This window comes from Artibeus jamaicensis, unplaced genomic scaffold (assembly GCF_021234435.1).
Source record: "Artibeus jamaicensis isolate MK-2021 breed Jamaican fruit bat unplaced genomic scaffold, CSHL_Jam_final contig_3174, whole genome shotgun sequence".
Classification (NCBI taxonomy): domain Eukaryota; kingdom Metazoa; phylum Chordata; class Mammalia; order Chiroptera; family Phyllostomidae; genus Artibeus; species Artibeus jamaicensis.
Window position 1 is genome coordinate 4,812,222 of NW_026521738.1, and position 17,463 is coordinate 4,829,684.

Consider the following 17,463-nt stretch of genomic DNA (forward strand, 5'->3'; position numbering starts at 1 on the left):
CTATCTGCTGGACCTTGAACACCCACTCTCCTCTCATTTCCAAGTTGTCTCAGAACTGAAGCAACATCCTGGGACGAATTAGAGATGCCTCCACTCAGGCACACGCCGGGGAGTGGGGTTGGAGCTTCTCCCAAGCCCCTGGCCTCTGGAGCACCTTCTTCGGATCCCATGTGGATTAAGACAGTTGAGGCGGCCGCCAGACTTAGCTAAAGGGTTGAGACTCCAGAAGCCAGTAGCGAGGGGGTGGGGAGTGGGGGGAGGCCTACGCCCCGCTTAGGCTCCAGTCCGGTTTTTGCCTCCGACTGCTGGCTTTTTTACCCGCCCCCCAAACTGGGGTCCTTCGCCCCGCCCCGCCCCGCCCCCCACCTTGGAGCAGGTGAGCAGTGGCCAATGGGTGAGCTCCGGGCAGGTGCCCGCTAACTCGCGCCTCACCACGCTGCTGCCTAGGCCAGGCTGGGCACTGCTGGGAGGACAGGGCGGGGGTCTGTCCGGGCTGGACTCGGGAAGGAGGGGGCCGAGCTTAGCCCACAAGCTGTAGAGGCAGCTCGTAGCAGCGCACCAAGCCCGCTTCAGTGCACGCTCCGGTAGCTCCCCGCTCGGCCACAGAGGCCCGCGCGCCTAGCTGTGCGCCGTGGCCGACTCCGCGTTCGCTGGCTAGCACGCCCCTCGCCGCTCCGCGCCTGGCTCACCCGCAGGGGCTGAGCGCGGGCGGGCGGGGGAGGTGAGGGGTACTGGTGTGCGTGCATGTGCCTGGCTGGGTGTACACCCCGCGCGGCGGCGGCAGCGCCAAGACGTGGAGCGCTTTCCAGAGCCCGGCTGCCTTTCTCGGCTCTGGCGCCCGCGACCATGTTCCAGCCTACAGCCAAGCGCGGCTTTACCATCGAGTCCTTGGTGGCCAAGGACGGCGGCACTAGCGGGGGCACTGGCGGCGGGGGTGCGAGCTCCCATCCCTTGGCTGCGGCCGCCTCGGAGGAGCCGCTCCGGCCCACGGCACTCAACTACCCTCATCCCAGCGCGGCCGAGGCGGCTTTCGTGAGTGGTTTCCCCGCTGCTGCCGCGGGCGCTGGCCGCTCGCTCTATGGAGGGCCCGAGCTGGTGTTCCCAGAGGCCATGAACCATCCCGCGCTGACCGTGCATCCTGCGCACCAGCTGGGAGCCTCCCCGCTGCAACCCCCGCACTCCTTCTTCAGCGCCCAGCACCGGGACCCTCTGCACTTCTACCCCTGGGTCCTGCGGAACCGCTTCTTCGGCCACCGCTTCCAGGGTGAGTGCCCACGCTGTGCCTGCCTAGGCAGTCGGCCCGCGCCCTTGCTGCAGTGGCCCGTGGGAGGCTCTGGGGCTCGAGGGGCTGTTCGGAAGTTGTTGCGAGAAGGCTGCTGGTCCTCAGAGGCCGATTCCCAAGCCGGGAAGAACAGCGCCGGATCCACTGCGCTTCTGCGGCGCTGGGCTCCCTCCCAGAGAGTCAGGTTGGGACCTCCAGGCTTTCCCGGTTACGATGCCAACCCGGACGCCAAACCCGGGAGCATCCTTGGAGCCCCTCCCGGTCTTCCCGGTCTTCCCAGTGGCCTGCCTTAATCTCTCCCGGTCGAGCCACTCTCAGCCCAAAGAGTTCAGCGCCCGCGCCCTCCCTCCTCCCGCTCTGGACCCGGGGCCAGACTTCGCTCGCTCGCACGTCCATCACCGACTCGCAGGGATCCCCAGAGCTGGCGCGTCCGAGCAGGGCAAAGTCCACCCGGTGCCTCGAGTCTGAAGGAAGAAGGGGCAGCGGGCAGGGGAAACTGGACAGTTAACGTGCAGTGTGGTGTTCTGCGTTGTCTTGAGATGTTTCTCAGCAACGCTGGCCCGACTTCTCCAAGTCGCACGCGCCTCTCGGACCCAGGGCGAGGAGGTTTGCAAGAGCGAACCAGCTTCCTCCGCCGTTTGCCTGCTCTGGGAGCCCGCCCGGCTGCTGCGGGACCCACTGCGGTCCTCCTGGGCAGGGGGCGGGGGCAAAAGCTTTTAAGGTCGTAGGCAGTTCGAGCCCCCTTGTCCGCTACCGGCAATGGTTTTGCTCACTGGCCTCACACGCACACACGCACGCACGCGCGCGCGCACACCCTGACTTGTTTCAAGGATCTGACTTTCCCCGAAGGAGAGTTGCATTTGTTGGAGTTGTTTTCTTCCTTGAATCTGTTGGAGTTTGTTTTTCTTTTCCCGTCTTTCTTTTCTTTTTTTAAGTAGCCATAATTGGCGCAGTAATCACTTTTTTAGTTTCCGGCTTTGTTTTGTCAGGGTAGACACGACCTCAGGGCCCGGGACTCGGAGCCAGGGAGCCCGACCTTCAGGGGAACAAACGATAAGGACGTGGCTCGAGCTCCGGCTCCCGGACCTGCACTGACGGCAAACCCATCTACCCACCCAAGTGAACTGGATGTTTGCTGCAACTACTTAGATAACAGATCATCTCTTTTTTAAAATGATCTCTTAAGAAAGGATTTCCGGGAGCATTGGCTACAGCTGTTCGTTTCAGGGGCAGCCGCTCCCCCAGGTCCCGATGTGTCGCCCCGTTTCCTGGGTCCCGTCCTGCTGGCTGACACGGGTCCGGTGGATCCCACGAAACGAGAGGATGTAATTACTTGAGCAAGAATTTTTGTGGCCACACGTCTCCCTCGGGGATTTCAAAGATTTGCCCCCATCATCCGGGGTGGAAGGAAGCCTGCGATGTCAGGCGACTGGGGCGAGGAACCTGTGAATTAAAAACAATGCTTACCGATAACATTAAATTTCATTCTGAATTGAGCAAACTGCCTGGGTCTTCCATGGACTCGGTTTCCGCCCCGAGTCTGGAAACCCCATGACCACCGACTGATGTGGGCGTCGCAGCTGCTCCTGAACCTCCGCACCAGGCGGGCCGAAGCCCTCGCGGAGGGGCGCCGCGTGGCCGAGAGGGCGGCGGCCGTGCGGAGCCCCGCGGTCTCCGCCGAGCCGGAAAAGGCCTCTGCCGCGGAGCCCCCGGCTCCGACCCGCGCCCGTTCCCTCCCAGCCGCCTCTCCCGACTCCGGCCTTCTCGCGCTCCCGGGCTCCGAGGGCCGCCCCGGAGAGAGATCCAGCTACGGTTCTAAGCATCCCCGGCCAGACGAGGCCTGATAAATCCTCCGCAAAACCCTTTCAGAAATTGCCGCCGCCGCTTGAGCGCTCAGTCCCGGTGGGCACGTTGTGGAGTTGGGCAAAACGGGTGGATTTCTCTCTCAAGAACCATGTCTGGATGCGGAGATGGAGCCAAGTGCGGCCGCGTTTTTGAACTTGGAAATTGGTTGGGCACTAAAGGACCTCAGAACCCTGAGACATCCCGGTTTCTGGCGGGTCAGCGCAGTGGCAGACCGGCACGCGCCCGCGGCTGTGCGCCCCGCGGTCCCCACGCGGCTCGGGGCTGTGAGCCGAGCCAGCCCACGTCTTCCCGCGCCGCGTTTTCTAGAGAACCGGGTCTCTTGCGATGCTCATTTCAGCCCTGTTTTAATACCAGAAATGAAACCCTACGGGAACGAAAAGGAACATGTCTGCACTCGATGCCCTGAACTCTCTAGCAGCCCAGTCCCTGTGAGCAGGGAAGAGGATTCTCCGCTGGCCAAGGCGGTGGAAGAGGAAAAGCCAGCGCTGGATGGTCAGAACTAGGCGGGGGGTCCTGAAGCAGGGTCGGCTTTTGAGGCCTGACGGGGAGGTGTCAGTGGAGACCAGGTGTTGGCTGGACTAGGTGCCATCAGGAACATCAGAAACTTTCCAAGCCACGGAGCACTCGGAAAGGGGCCTCGGGAGACCCAGTCCTCTGGGACCGGCGTTGGTCATGGGCTGGTGCTTCAAAGGGCGCCTTTGTTCCCACAGGAGGAGTGGAAATGAGGTTATCTCCATTGCCCGGCCAGCCTCTCCCTCTGGTAGCCCCAGGCCCATCCGCCCCGCCAACCTGCCGAGGCCTCTGCTAAAGGGACTGCGACTGGAGCCCCGGGCCCTTCAGTTCCCTAGCTCCCACCTCCAGGAGCCTTGCTCTTGGGGGTCTCTCTTGCTAGTTGCTAGCCAGTGCCTTGAAGTGGCCTGCAGAGAGAGGCTGGAGAAAACGGGGTTTGGTGGGGGTGGTTCAGTTGCAGGCTCCGGGGAAGGCCCAGCCAGCGCCTTGTTTTACTTTCCCACCTGTGCTTGTCTGACACCGCCGGCTCACTCTCAGGGCCCGGAATGACTGGATCCGAACAGGCCACGCTGCGCCCCGGCCCCAAACTTGCTCTGCCCCTGCGCTCCAGTTAAGGGAAACTACAGCCATGGTAGGGGTGGTCGAGGCCCCCACCCCACAGGGCAGAGCGAAGAGCAGTGCATGGGTCCTTACAGAAACGTGTAGATTTGATCAGTTTCTCTGGAGGGTTAGTTTTGCACTAAATATCTTCTTTCAGACAGGAAAGAGACCTGGTTCTTTGTCATCACGTGTCAGTACCTTGAATAATTTTTCTGACCAGAAAGGACCCCTAGGTTTCTGTGTGTGTGTGTGTGTGTGTGTGTGTGTGTAGTGAACTGAGGCCATTCTTTCCTCGAGGCAGCCCCCAAACAACCTAGCTTTCCCCTAAAATACCCAGACTGGAGGCGAACGGACATGTGTCTGTCAGAACGACAGAAACGCCTGTGGCTTCTGTCCTCCACTTTGGGTTTGTAGAGACAAACACAGCAAACTCCACCACACAAGAGAAGGACACAAATCACAAAATTATAAAATAGCCATCGAGTCACACACACTGAGGCCGCCTGCGGCCCTGCTCCCTCTGCTCCGCACTGCCCTTCACGCGTCCGCTACCCCCTGGCTCGCACCTGCAGGGTCCCGCTGCCGCCACGTCACTTCCGCCAGTCCCGCTGCTGGGGCCAGACCGTCCCAGTGCTGGGATGAGCTAGGCCCTCCCTCTTCCAGCAGAAACCACTGTTGGACTACACCTGGGCTCAGAACATGGCTGGTTTTTGAAGCAATTTATTTCAACATCAACAAGAAGTATCTGCTTCCCATTCACCTCTCCCACCTTTCTCTCACCCACATTTGAGATTTTATACTTTTTGTTCCTACCTGAATCAGGCTGCTCCTTTCTCTGCCTTGTACCCCTTTCTGTCGGACCACATTTCTGATTAGCTGTCCCCTCCACTGCCACAAGTTAAACTTCCCTTTCTTCAGTCAAGCCTGAGGGTTCATGGCCTGCCCCCATCGCGAAGGGCCCAATGGGCATAGTGTCCCCCTTCCATCTTCCTGTGATGTGATCCCACTCCCTTTTGTGGCAACACAGATTCAGCCACTTGAAATGGATAAGGTGACTGGAAACTGTGACTTCTCCGAGTCAGGGGACTTTGTCTCCCCCCAGGCACTCGCCCCTCATTCCTAGGCAACCCTCTTCTACAGAGGCTCTCAGCAATAAAGTTTGCCTCTGTTGGCGTCTGAAGCCCAGGGACTTGGAGAAAGTACTGTCAGGCAGTTTCCACCAGCAGAGGGATGTGAACCTGGAGAGTCTGAGAAACAGCATCTCAAGAATGTGCCCTTGATGCATTTAGACATTTCCAGAGATGGGATATCTCAACTTGAATGACCCAAACATTTTTCTTAAGAACAAAACAACAGGTCAAATCGAGTCAAACCAATGGCCATTTCTGAAGAAATTCATTGGATCAGTCAGTCTTGACAGTCTCTGACTTTGTCAAACATTGCATCTAGGGCTCTGCATTATTGTTGGGTGGGGAGACTGTTATGTGCCACCGCATGAGCTTTCGCGGGTGATTTCAGGGCCTCTTAGGGTCTGTTAGCATGTGCAGTCAAGCCGGACAGGGCCTGGGAGCGGGGCGGGATTCACTGAAACTGGGGCTATGGGTGGAAGGTTGTTTGGCTTAAGCAGTTTCTGACCCCACCGCCCCAGCCTCAGACAGTCCAATGTCAACCCCTTCTCCTGCATGAGGAGCTGAGTCTCCGTGATGGCCAGCATTTGCTGGGGGACAGTCACACTCTTTGAACATCCTATCTGGTACATGGGAGGAAAAGACAGTAGGGAGTCTGACGTGTGTATTTACACACACCAGGCGGAAACCAATATAGCTATATTTACATATTAATATGTTAGAGAGAAAGCTATCGAGATATTTACAAAAATGTTTCTTTAGCATGGGACTACGCAGGGATGAAGCAAGATCTTTCCCCATCAGAGAGCAGTCAGCGTCTCCTCTGAGGAGAGGCTGTTACCGGAGAAGAAAGAGGAGGGGGCTGCGGGAGGGTAGAAGAAGAACCTGACCTTAGACCTGCAGGTGCTGCCTGCCCATTGAACTAGCCGCGGGCCTATTTTTACCACTTGCAAGGTAGAGCCTGGGCCTGTCCCTAGGCATTTTCAAGGGGCTAGTAGCCTGAGCAAAGTTGGGTTAAGCAGGTGTGAGCGGGGAGCTCCTGGAGTATCTTCTAGTTCCTGAATCTGTGTTTGGCTGGGGATGACTAGCAGTTTTATGTCCCCCGTGTCACCTTTCCGACACCCAGCCCTTTCTCTACTCTTGCTCCACCTGGAAGGAGATAGAATGGGGCAGACAGAAAAAAAGAGCTATGGGACTTTGCTCGCGCCTTGGCCTCTTGGGTTGCTCCAGGCACAGTGGATTTGGGCCGACTGGCTCGGCGAGGCTCGCAACCCGGTAGCTGTGGGAGTGCGGGGAGGTGTTGGAAAGGACAGTGGATTTAAGGAAGGGGAGGCAAAAGGGAAGGGGGAGAAAGGAGGGGGTCAAGGTCTGGAGAGGGGAGCGGAGCTCTCCAGTTAGTACGCGTGCAGGCAGGAGATGCCCCGGGCTGCGGCTCACCGGGCCACTTCTCTCTGTCTGTACTTGCGGTGTTGCCGTCGGCGGCGCGGCAGCAGCGAGCGACGTGCCCCAGGATGGGCTGCTTCTGCACGGCCCCTTCGCGCGCAAGCCCAAGAGGATCCGCACGGCCTTCTCTCCCTCGCAGCTGCTGCGCCTGGAGCGCGCCTTTGAGAAGAACCACTACGTGGTGGGCGCCGAGCGGAAGCAGCTGGCCGGCAGCCTCAGCCTCTCGGAGACGCAGGTAATAATCACCCCGCCAGCGTGGGGGCGGGCGGGGAAGGGAGCGGCCCAGTCCTCCCGCGCCGGCCTTCCCCGGAGCCCTCTCGGGCCCAGCTCCGAAAGCCACCCCGGCGGCGCCCGGGCAGAGCCTGTTTTCAGAGCCCCGGGCCTCCAACGGCGGTTAGCCTCCCAGAGGCCGCGAGGCTTAATCAAGCCCTGAGGACGCGCCGGGAGGTGGGATCCAACCTCATCGGGAGTCCGCTCCCAAAGCCCAAAGGAGGTGCCAGGTTATCAGGAGGAGGCGAGACCGCTGCCACTCCTGGGCCGCACCAGTGGGCACTGAAGCCATCTCAGCGCTGTCTACTGACCCCCCTCACCCGCCACTCTCCCGGGGCGCTCGGGCTTTCGTGGGACGCTCAGGCCTCCCTGCAGGGCTTTGCTGCCGCTCGTGGGCAGAGCTGGCAGAGGCTTCAGCTCTCCACCAACGGGTGCGGTAGGGGGACAAAGCCCACGTGTCCTCACGGTAGAAACGTCAGAAAACAGGAGGGGGCAAGCTAGGGAGCGGCTGGCCTTGCTTGGGGTCGGAGGATGGAGCATGGCCCTGATCTCCGCGCAGGCCGGCTGGCAGGGAGCCGTGGCGACGGCCCTGGAAATGCGAGGGCATCGACGGGGCCCAGGAATGGAGGGCAAGCACATCGGGGTATTCAGGGCTGTCTCATTCACCCGAAGGGCTGTCGAGTTGGGAGAGAAGAAACTCCGGGGAGGGGGGGCTTGAACTGGGTGAAATTACAATGACCACGTATTGTCGTCATGGATAACTTTTTAAAAATTAAAGAAGTAGATGGGCGTTATAAGGAAGCAGATTTGGGCTGGCTGTAAGAAAAGGCTTTTCCGTAAGTAAATGCTGCCTGGAATCCTACGCTTTGGGCCCACCCCAGCACGGCCCGCTGAAGGGCCCGCTGCTGCCCTGGCGGTGGATCTCAGCGTCCGGATGGGCCCCGGAAGACCTTGCTCTCTTCGGTTCTGTGTCAGCTCCCAGGTTTGCAAAGCAGAGAGGTCTGCAGGCTGGCCTAGCATTTCACCATGGCTCCCCTTTCCCGTACTCCTCGGCTCTCCTACCGTCATCACCCTCCACCTTACTCACGGACCAAGAGAAGGCGCTGGGCTAGGCCTGGTGGGAGTGGGAACGTGTAGAGGGGAAGCCCGGGATCTCCTGGGGAGCAGTGGGGGTAGGAAGGAGGCTTAGTGGGGCAGTCCAAACCCTAACTGCGTCCCCAGCTCCCTGGGGCCCGCGGACCCTCAAGGACTGGTCCTCGCGTTGCATTCTGGTATCTGTTACCTACTCTCTGTCTGATGCCCCATTTAATCAATGCTTTGCTCCCGTCTCCACTACCGGACTTGTGTGTTTTTTGTTTTTGTTTTTGTTTTTGTTTTTTTTTAATTTGCTGGCTGGGTTCCTCTAACCATAGAGGTAAAGCTTATAAAACAACAGAGTTAAATATAAAAATATTTTTTAAAAAGATGTCTTAAAAACATCTTAATAGATGTTAATAGAACAATATCTCCCTTTCCCTCCTGGTCAACAGCATTTTAAACTTGTCTAAAACAAGCTGTTGAGTTAGGAATGGTGTTTACAGTTAACTTCATTTTAAAAGTGGTAGATATTAAATTTGAATCGCATAAGTGTAAAAAAACAAAAGGGTTTATAATCCCACCGCCCACAGATTAACACTTGTTGAAATAATATTGTTTTAAACTTTCCACTTTTTTTTTTAGCACCGTGAGGGCATTTTTAATTAGCTTTCTTTAATTGAACCTAGATGCCTGACAATATTTGCTCCTAACGATGCCAGTTAGTAAACATAATTGTTTCTTTCATTTTTATTGTAAAATGTTTCAAACTTATAGTTTTGAAACAAACAGAACAGTTTCACTATCAAAACTCATGTCTCATCTTGTCTCATCTACATAGGTGAGCTGGTTTTAGCATATGAAACACAAAAATACTAATAGAACTGCAGGAGGTTTGAGCCTGGGAAACCTTCTAGAGGCCGGCTTTCCAGGTGGGGGCGCTGAGCGGGAGGGACTGGGCAGAGCCCCCCAGGCAGGCAGGTGCGATTTTGCCACCTGCCTCCCTGCTCACGGCACGACCCTTGGGCGAGGTACTCCACCTCCCTGCGCTCTGGTTCCCTCTTCCAGAAAATAAGTTGTTTAAAGATTAAAGGCACTTAATATTAACTCATGTAATATTAACTGTAATCTCCAGTCCTTCTCATCCCTTTATTTAAAGTAATATATCAGTTTAGCATTATCATAAAATCCAAATCTGGGCTACCTGAGTCTTACTTAGTCCAGCGTTCTTTCTGCTATGTCCACTCCTTTATCACCAGGGCTGTCTTTCTTTCCTCTCCCGACTTACCATGTGGACCCAGGTGATGTCATTAATTGCCTAGCCATCTTTCACTATTTACCAGGTGAGCCTACCTGTCATTTCCAGCTCTCAGCTACTTGTCAAGCATTAGTCATTCCCATCCGCCCCCTGCCATTTATTTCTATTGTCAATATCTATATTTGTCTCCTGGAGCTCCCGAATCTGTCCCTCACAGAAAGCTGTTGTATATCTAGCCATGTACTTATGTCTGTTCTCATTAAACTACCTCCCAAAGCTGGTTAACTTATACTTCCTCTTAATGATAATCTTCCTAACAATAACTCTTATTTATCCCAGTGTCAGTTATCTCTTTATCATCTATTTTGCTTTATCTTCTGTGTATACACTATCCATGTTAGACTTCTGTCTCCGTAGATCTGTTTAGCAACCGACAGATAGTACGATGTATTTCTGCCTCCGCTAATGGTTATCTGCCATCTCATCAGTTCCAGCTTTGTCTTCTTTCAGAGCCTCATTTGCTTTACCTGTAAGTCAGAATGAAGTTAACTCCAGGTTTCCTTCCAGCCCTGAGTTTCTGGCTCCTCTATATTCTACTTCTCCGTGTTTCTATGTAATCCCTCCTCTAAATTCTCAGCGCTCACGTATCCAAACATGCACAGGACTGTACTGCCATGTCCAATGTCAGTCTGCAGGCAGGCTGTGTCTGTCTTACAAAGAAATCTTAAAATATAGACTCCTATACTTCACTCAGGAGATTCTCTTAGAGGCTTTGGGGTGGGATCCAGGAAAAGTTTTTAAAACCACTCTCTGGGTGATTCTGATGAACAGCTGGCCTAAGCAGCTCAGCCAGGGGAGGCAGGAGCCAGGATTTCCTGTTTGTTGCTGTACCTTGAGCACAGTACAGTGACCAGCAAGGAGTTGATGCTCCGTAAATATGGAATGAGTGAATGGCCAAACTTCTCCTGATTGTAAACATACCCATATGTTAATTTTATCAGTCATTTCCCTTACTATCTGCTCTCGCTTCTCCGTGTACCTCTGTTTTCTAGATTGTTGATCCAGATGATCTAGTTTTATCCATGGGTCACTTCTCCGTGTACCTCTGTTTTCTAGATTGTTGATCCAGATGATCTAGTTTTATCCATGGATAAAGCTTCTGGGAAGTGTAGGCAGATCAGTGTGTGGATCTTAATCCGGAGCTCAGGGGTCTCTGTACACCCAAAGCTTTATCATGGAGTGTCGGGAGCGGGCACTCTGAGCTTCTTTGTTGGGGCGGGGCTGTATGTGTGGTTGGGAGTATGGTGTTTGTGCTGGTACAACAGTGGCTTTATCCAGGAGGTACAGGGAGGGGTCCCCAGGCTCTTCACCCTTCTGGCTCTAATCACTTGCTCCTGACTTCTGTGGTCAGACGATGCCCAGCTAACTTCAGTCCTGGTGGCTAGGTCAGATCAAAGCCACGAGTGCAAGCGAGTGTGAGTGTGTGAGTAATGGGTATGTGTGCCCACAACGTGGGGCACATATAGGCTTAGTGTTACTGATGCCCAAAGGTCAAGTGATATCACGTGTATACATCAGATGCCAGCAAGCCATCATATAGCATGGAGTGCAGCTTGCGTGCACATGTGTGAGGGGAGCGAGTTCATTTCAGGGGGAGTGAGAGAAAGCATCGGTTGCTCCAGCTGCCCTTCCTGCTCTGAACAGTTCTGCAGGTGTTTCTTAACCTCCCTTGGCTCTAAGTTGTGCTGAGCTGAGAGGGGAAAAGGAGCAGAAGTGGGGTCTTTGGCCTTGGGGATTCCTCACTTAGTGGTGGAACCTAAAAACAAAGTGTGCATACTTGTGGGACAGGCACAGGATGAGCAACTGGAGTCCCTTTGAAGTCAGAGGTGTAGGCTGAGGGAGGTCAGGGGAGACAGGCATGGTGATCCCCCGAGAGCGAGGGCAAGCCTCCCTAATGGGCTAAGAGAGGAGATGAGAAGGCTAAGGAAAAGATAGGGCCTCGGTTGTCGGGGGTCAGAGGTGACCTCACTTTGGTGGGGTGAGAGTTGAGCTGTTGAACTTAGCATGGCATTGGGCTTGACCTGGAGAGTGGGAGCAGTTCACAGGGTCAGATGATAGGAAGTGGACCCCTCCTCATGTTGTGCATGTCCCACAGGGTGAGAGGACAGCGAAAGGAGCAGGCTGAGGGGTGATTTGATTGATGTCTCCAAGCCTCTGTCAGATAGAGGACTTTCTCTGTGTCTGATGATGACAGATTAGGAGGACACAGGGCTAAATTAAAACAGAAGAGAGGCATGGGGCATAGGAGGAACTTTTTGCATCAGAATTACAAAACCCAAATACCCTTTACCAAGGGTATTTGAACTCCTTGAACAGAGGACATGTATTCACCTGAAAGCACGCAGGTGTCAGGAGCCACACACTCTTCCATCTGGAAGAACTAAGGCTGGGTACTGGTGGAAAAGAAGGGATTCAGACCTGGCTCACTCAAATAGCAGATTATTGAAAAGTTAAGTCTGAAATATTGGCTGGAGCTATCGTTTGCTTGTTTGGAAGTTTCTTTGTCCATTCACTCATGCATTCACACATGCATGTCTTTATTCATTACTGCATAAATTGATTGATTCACTAAGTCACTGACTGATCGATCTATCCATCCATCCATCCATCCATCCATCCATCCACAGCAGTTTTACCTTCTTCATCTTACCTGACTCAAGTTGACCCTTGTGCCTCTTAACAATGAGTCTCCTTCCCCCAGCTTCTTCATACAAGTGGTTAATATAGTCCACAACTTGGAAAATTAAGAATTGACCACCTTGTGGGTTAAATGGTGATGGAAAAAATACAATAAAATTTTTTTAAAAAAGAATTGACCATCTTGTAGAAGTGTCTACTGAACTAAGCCAAAATAGGATCCCATCTCTTCAGCCACTAGCACTTTCCAGACCCCTTTTTTAATTAGACCTCAATCCCTCTGCCATTGATTTTTCTCCTTTTTTCTAGATCTGGCCCAGAGCATAGGGCTGGGTCACCTCATCTCTGTCCAGCTGGCTGAACAGACCTGGAACGTGCCCACTAGGACTCCAGAGTGAACTAACTCACTGCTTTGGTTCTCCAGGTTCCCACAGTCTGGTGAGGAGATAGGTTCAAGCAAGTAAATGAGTGTGCTGCTTGGCTCACTGTTACTGAGACAGAGAAAAGTACTGAGGAGGAACAGATGGGCAATGGGAGAAGGGTTCTGAAGGCTGAGTACGAGGATTTCAGGTGGGGTAGGTAACTCAGGCAGAGGCAGAGACTCTTGGAAGGGGTCTGGCTTGTCTAAAAAACTGAGACGTTCAATGAGGTACAAACATGGGAGACCATAAGGAACCTTTCCCCAAACCCCAAGGTCTCAGAGACGGGTGAGGTTTGCCCAGCCAACAGACCCAGCTGTACCTTGGAAGCTTAGAGAGCGGTGTGTGGGTGTGGGTGGGGAAGGTACGGAAGAAGTACAGGCTCCTAGGGCTGGTTCTCACCGAGCCGCTAGCCACACTCTGTGGCCTGGTTCCTTTCTAGGTTCTGTCCTCTAGGGAAGGGGCTCTGGGTACCCCAGAGTTGCCCAGCTGCGTTGGTGAGGCCACGGATGTCACTCTTATTTCAGACTACCCTCAGATCCCAGTTCTTTTTCTTTTCCAAGGGAAAAAATAACTGTCAATTCTTATCAGTAATGCATTAAAGAAAATTCAGAAAAGTGGAGAAAAGAAAGAAAAGTGACCCTTGGTTTGGTTACATTTCCTTCTAGTCTTTTTTCCCATGCCGAGCTTTTGTTTTCCCGTGGCTGATGGCTGTGATCATACTGTGCCCAAACTGTGCATCCTGCCGTTTTCACTACTGTTACTAAGTCATAAGCATCTCCCTGTTGGTACAGTCTTTGTAAACAGCATCTGGACACTCAGCCCAAGGCTGCTCTCCAGAAGACAGCCAGGCTGCCTGGGGATGGGGCTTAAGGCCCTGTCTCTAGACAGCTGCTTCCTTGACACCAGTTGTTTTCATGGAGAAAATATTCAAAATCACCTTTGATTTGGGTGTGCCAGGAAGCTGCCCCTGTGCCCGAAGTTGCAGCAATGAAACTTTCCCTCTCTGGATCAGCGACTCTGGGCAAGGGTAGCAGACTCGGTCCATCCCACTACAGACGTCTCCTTCCTGGAAAGAGAAACGGAAGTGTGTGAGAGGGAGAAGGTGCAGAAAGGGGCCCTCTGTCCCTGGTACTGCCCCGGGCTGCCCCAGATCACCCTGTTATCAGGCCGGCCATGTCTAACCCTCAGCCAGCCCCTGGGGCTCTGAGGAATGGCACCCCAGACCAGTATCCAGGTGTGACTCATGTATATGCCTTGCACAAGAGGCAGGGCAAGCTCACCCACCTACTGGACGGCACAGTCACAGCAGGCTCTGGGCGGGGGTGGGGCAGGGGCCAGGCTGGCTGCCGGTGGTTATCCTGAGAACCACCCAAGGGTCTGACTGGCCCTGTGCCTAGGGCTCCTGCCATCCTCCTCATCTGCCCGAGGTGAGACATGCAGCAAGAGGTTTGAACCCTGCCCTGGAAATGAGGGGAGAAGACCCTCCCCTCATTTTTTTGCCTGAGGCCAGGCCCCCATCTCTTCCTGTCCCTGGCTGGCTGCTCTGCAGTGCAGCACTGAGCACCAGTTGTCCCCACCCTCGTCCCAGTGCTCTAAAATCAAGGGGCAGGACAGAAGGTGCTGTGGAGACCCTGGTGGGGGACAGTGGCTATGGGAGCGCTGGGTTGGGGGGGTTCCATGGAAGGGACACAGGGGAGTGTCTGGGAATCGTGAAGGTGGGGCCTCCTGTGCAGGAAATGGCTCCCTGGGCCTGGATGCCGGGCCTGCTTTTGGCTGCCATTGCCTGGCATCATGGCAAAGGCCTTTGCCTTCTCTTTCTCAGGGAGTAGGGGCTGGACTGGGTAGGCTTTCTAAGGACTGCCCCCAGCCCTGACCAGGAATCAAGGATCTCCTTCCAGCGGTCACTGCTGCTGCCAAAACCAAGGTGCTCGCCATCAGCCCACACCCCCGACTTACCGTTCAGCACCGGCATGGGCACTGCGGATCGCCCTGCCTGCATCTGACGGTGCTTGCCTTCAGATGCGCTCATTTCCAGGACACCGTCAGTGCTTTGTAACCCTGCCCACTCTGCATCCCCTTCCCCAGAGACCCTCGAAGGCAAAAGCCCAGGAGGTGCCCTGGAGCCACCAGGCCCCCAGGAAGCAGTTCTCCCATCAGTGAGGGATTTAAGCACAGAGCGGAAGGACTGTAGCAGAGGATCAGCACCCAGGCCCCTGCTCTGACACAGGGTGATCTGGTCTGGCTGGGCTCCGCAAGGCCAAGTAAAAAACTGCATGGGCAGGAGGAGTTGACAGAGGGAGCATGTGACAGCCTCATATGTTCTCTCATCTCTGTTCCTATGTCCCTGTGGAGGAGTGATTACAGGCTGCAGAACCCGGGTCTGCCCCTCTGCTGTGCCAGTGGCTACAGGGTGCTCCGCAGCCACACGCCCCCTCCCCTCCCTCTGCTGAGGGACAGGAAGACTGCCCCTTTCTGGCCCAGGTGTCCTCTCCAGGCCTAAAGGCCTCCAAACCCAAAGTGGCAGCTGGCCAGAGGAAAGCACCCTGGCCTTAGTTTCCCCATCTGGCTCCCAGCCCAGCCTGAGTGCTGAGGCCCCGCCCCTACCCCCATGGCTGCTCTGGGTGTTTCTCACCTGTGCCCCTCCCTCCCTCCCCGGCTCAGGTGAAGGTGTGGTTCCAGAACCGGAGGACAAAGTACAAGCGGCAGAAGCTGGAGGAAGAGGGGCCCGAATCCGAGCAGAAGAAGAAGGGCTCTCACCACATCAACCGGTGGCGCATCGCCACCAAGCAGGCCAATGGGGAGGACATCGATGTCACCTCCAATGACTAGGGTGGGCAGCCACGAACCCGTGAGGGCAGAGTGCTGCTCGCTGCTGGCCAGGCCCCCGGATGGGCCCAGCTGGACTCTGGCCACTCTGCGGCCGGGCTGCGGGAGGCTCCAGTCACAGCCCCACAGGGCACGGAGCCTGGGGCTACCACCGGCAGAGGGACAAGAAATGGGCTGGCTGAGGCCTAGGACTGCTCGACCTTCTCCTCGGAGAACTGCCTGCCTGCCTGCCTGCCTGGGCGGGCCGACAGCCGTCGCTGCCTCCCGACCGTTCTCCATTTCTCTTTTTGTTTTGATGCATTTCTGTTTTAATTTATTTTCCAGGCACCCACTGTAGTTCTTAGTGATTCCCTGTGTTTCCCTTCCCAGTGGGAACAATAAAAGTCTCTTAATGACATGGGCATCTAGCTCCAACCCAGAGCCTGTGAGCCTGGGGTGGTGGGTTTTCATTCCTCGGGCCAGTGGGGACTGGCAGAGCAAGCTTGCTCAGGACCTGGGACCTGGCGTGGGGCCTTGGAGATTCAGTTTATTAACTCCTTTCCTTTGTGGTTCATCGACCTGGCCTCTAACTCTACCTCCACGAAAGAAGCCGAGGCCAGACAGGGAAGAGCCACCCTGTGTATGAGGAAGGCCACGGCCAGGTCTTTTCAAACATGTTGAGCCATGAGAATCAGACCTAGGTGGCTCAGGGGAGATGAAGTGTGCGCACTGCCCCACGCCAAGGGACTCTGGTGGCTTCTCCAGCGGAGGGGGAGCCAGAGGAAAAGGGGAGTACTGGGTGCTGGTGGAGGGGACACCCTTCACAGGGGCTGACATGCGCACCTGTCCTTGGAGGAGCCCCCTGTGCAGATTAAAGCTGCAGAGACAGGGCGTGAGTGTGAGCCTGCAACCAGTGCCCGGGCCTCCAGCTGGGAAAGGGCTTCAAGGCCGGCTCCACCGAGCCCTTTAGTTCGCCTGCCCTTCGCTTCGCCCATGTGTCTTACCCGCTTGTCACACACCAAGGTTTCCTTCATCCTAATAAAGTAAAACCTGTGTTCCTAACAACCTCTCCCTGATGAAACCCAGACCTGCTTCTGCTTCTTCACTTCCCGAGCGGCCCCCCACTTTCTCCTGACGCCGACGACAGTCTGCTACCCCGTGTGGCCAAGCTCAGCTGCCTCTCACCTGGCCTCGTCTGCACCCTGATCTTCCGGTCATTGCCCTCTGACTCCCCCAGCCCTCTCTGCTTTCATCTGGGTCCCTCTGACCCCTCATTCCTTTGCCTGTCCGAGTCCTTCCAGGCACGGATTCTACCTGAGCTGTGCCTTTACTTACCCTGTTGTTGATGCCTGGAACATGCTGGGCGCTCAGTCAATGGAGGTCTTTAGAAAGGTGTTCAAGGCCCAGCCTTGTTGCCTGGGGCCACCTAGGGACCAGAAGGTCCTCCTGCTGGTTCTGTCAGCACCCCACTTGGGCCAAGAAACCAAAGGGCTTTGTCCTATCCCATTGCCACTCTCCCCATCAACCAGGAAAACGCGTCCCTCCCGTCCTGAGTAAGTCCAGATCAAACCTGAGGTGGACTCCTTCACTGTCAGGCAAGGGGGTGACCTCGGGAGCATATATGCACAGGTTGGAAAGGCTGAGAAGGGGAGGCATCCTTCTGGCTCCTGTAGGGCCGGAGGAATGGGTGAGCCATTCCTCTCAGGATTCTCTCTCGCTGGGTGGGGGAAGGGTGCAGGGAGATCACAGCAGAGCACCCCCTGTCATCCAGAGAAAGAGCTGGAAAGGATCCAAGGAAACCTGCCAATCTTCCCAGGCCAGGCCTGCCGGGGGTGGGGCGGGAGTCCCCACAGACTCCCATCCATCCCCCATGTTGTGCCTCTCCCCGCAGACGGTAAATATTGGTGTTGTGACTTCATTAATAAAGGCTTCTGTGAGCCTGAAAAACATGGAATCAGGATGAACTATTTTCTGAGCTGCGGGCTTGCCAGGTTTGCTAATTTGGGAGTTTTTGGGCCCTCTCCAGGGAACAAACCAAAGTCTCTCTAAAAGAGACACAGATGCAGCCGGGAAGGGGAGAAGAAGCCTAGGAATGATGCTCCTCTCCCT

General features: G+C 55.3%; 1 protein-coding gene across 2 annotated transcripts; it reads left to right on the forward strand.

Moving 5' to 3' along the window:
* The first annotated feature begins 423 nt into the window (after positions 1 to 423).
* Positions 424 to 16,787, forward strand: EMX1 (empty spiracles homeobox 1). Of its 2 annotated transcripts, none has more exons than XM_037126325.2 (3): positions 424 to 1,264; positions 6,876 to 7,063; positions 15,211 to 16,787. In XM_037126325.2, the coding sequence occupies exons 1-3, from the start codon at positions 745 to 747 to the stop codon at positions 15,376 to 15,378; spliced, it is 876 nt and encodes a 291-aa protein (XP_036982220.2). In that variant the 5' UTR covers positions 424 to 744; the 3' UTR covers positions 15,379 to 16,787. The 2 variants fall into 2 exon arrangements, with proteins under 2 accessions (XP_036982220.2, XP_036982221.2); XM_037126326.2 differs by having other exon boundaries at positions 425 to 1,264; positions 6,879 to 7,063.
* Positions 16,788 to 17,463: the final 676 nt, after the last annotated feature.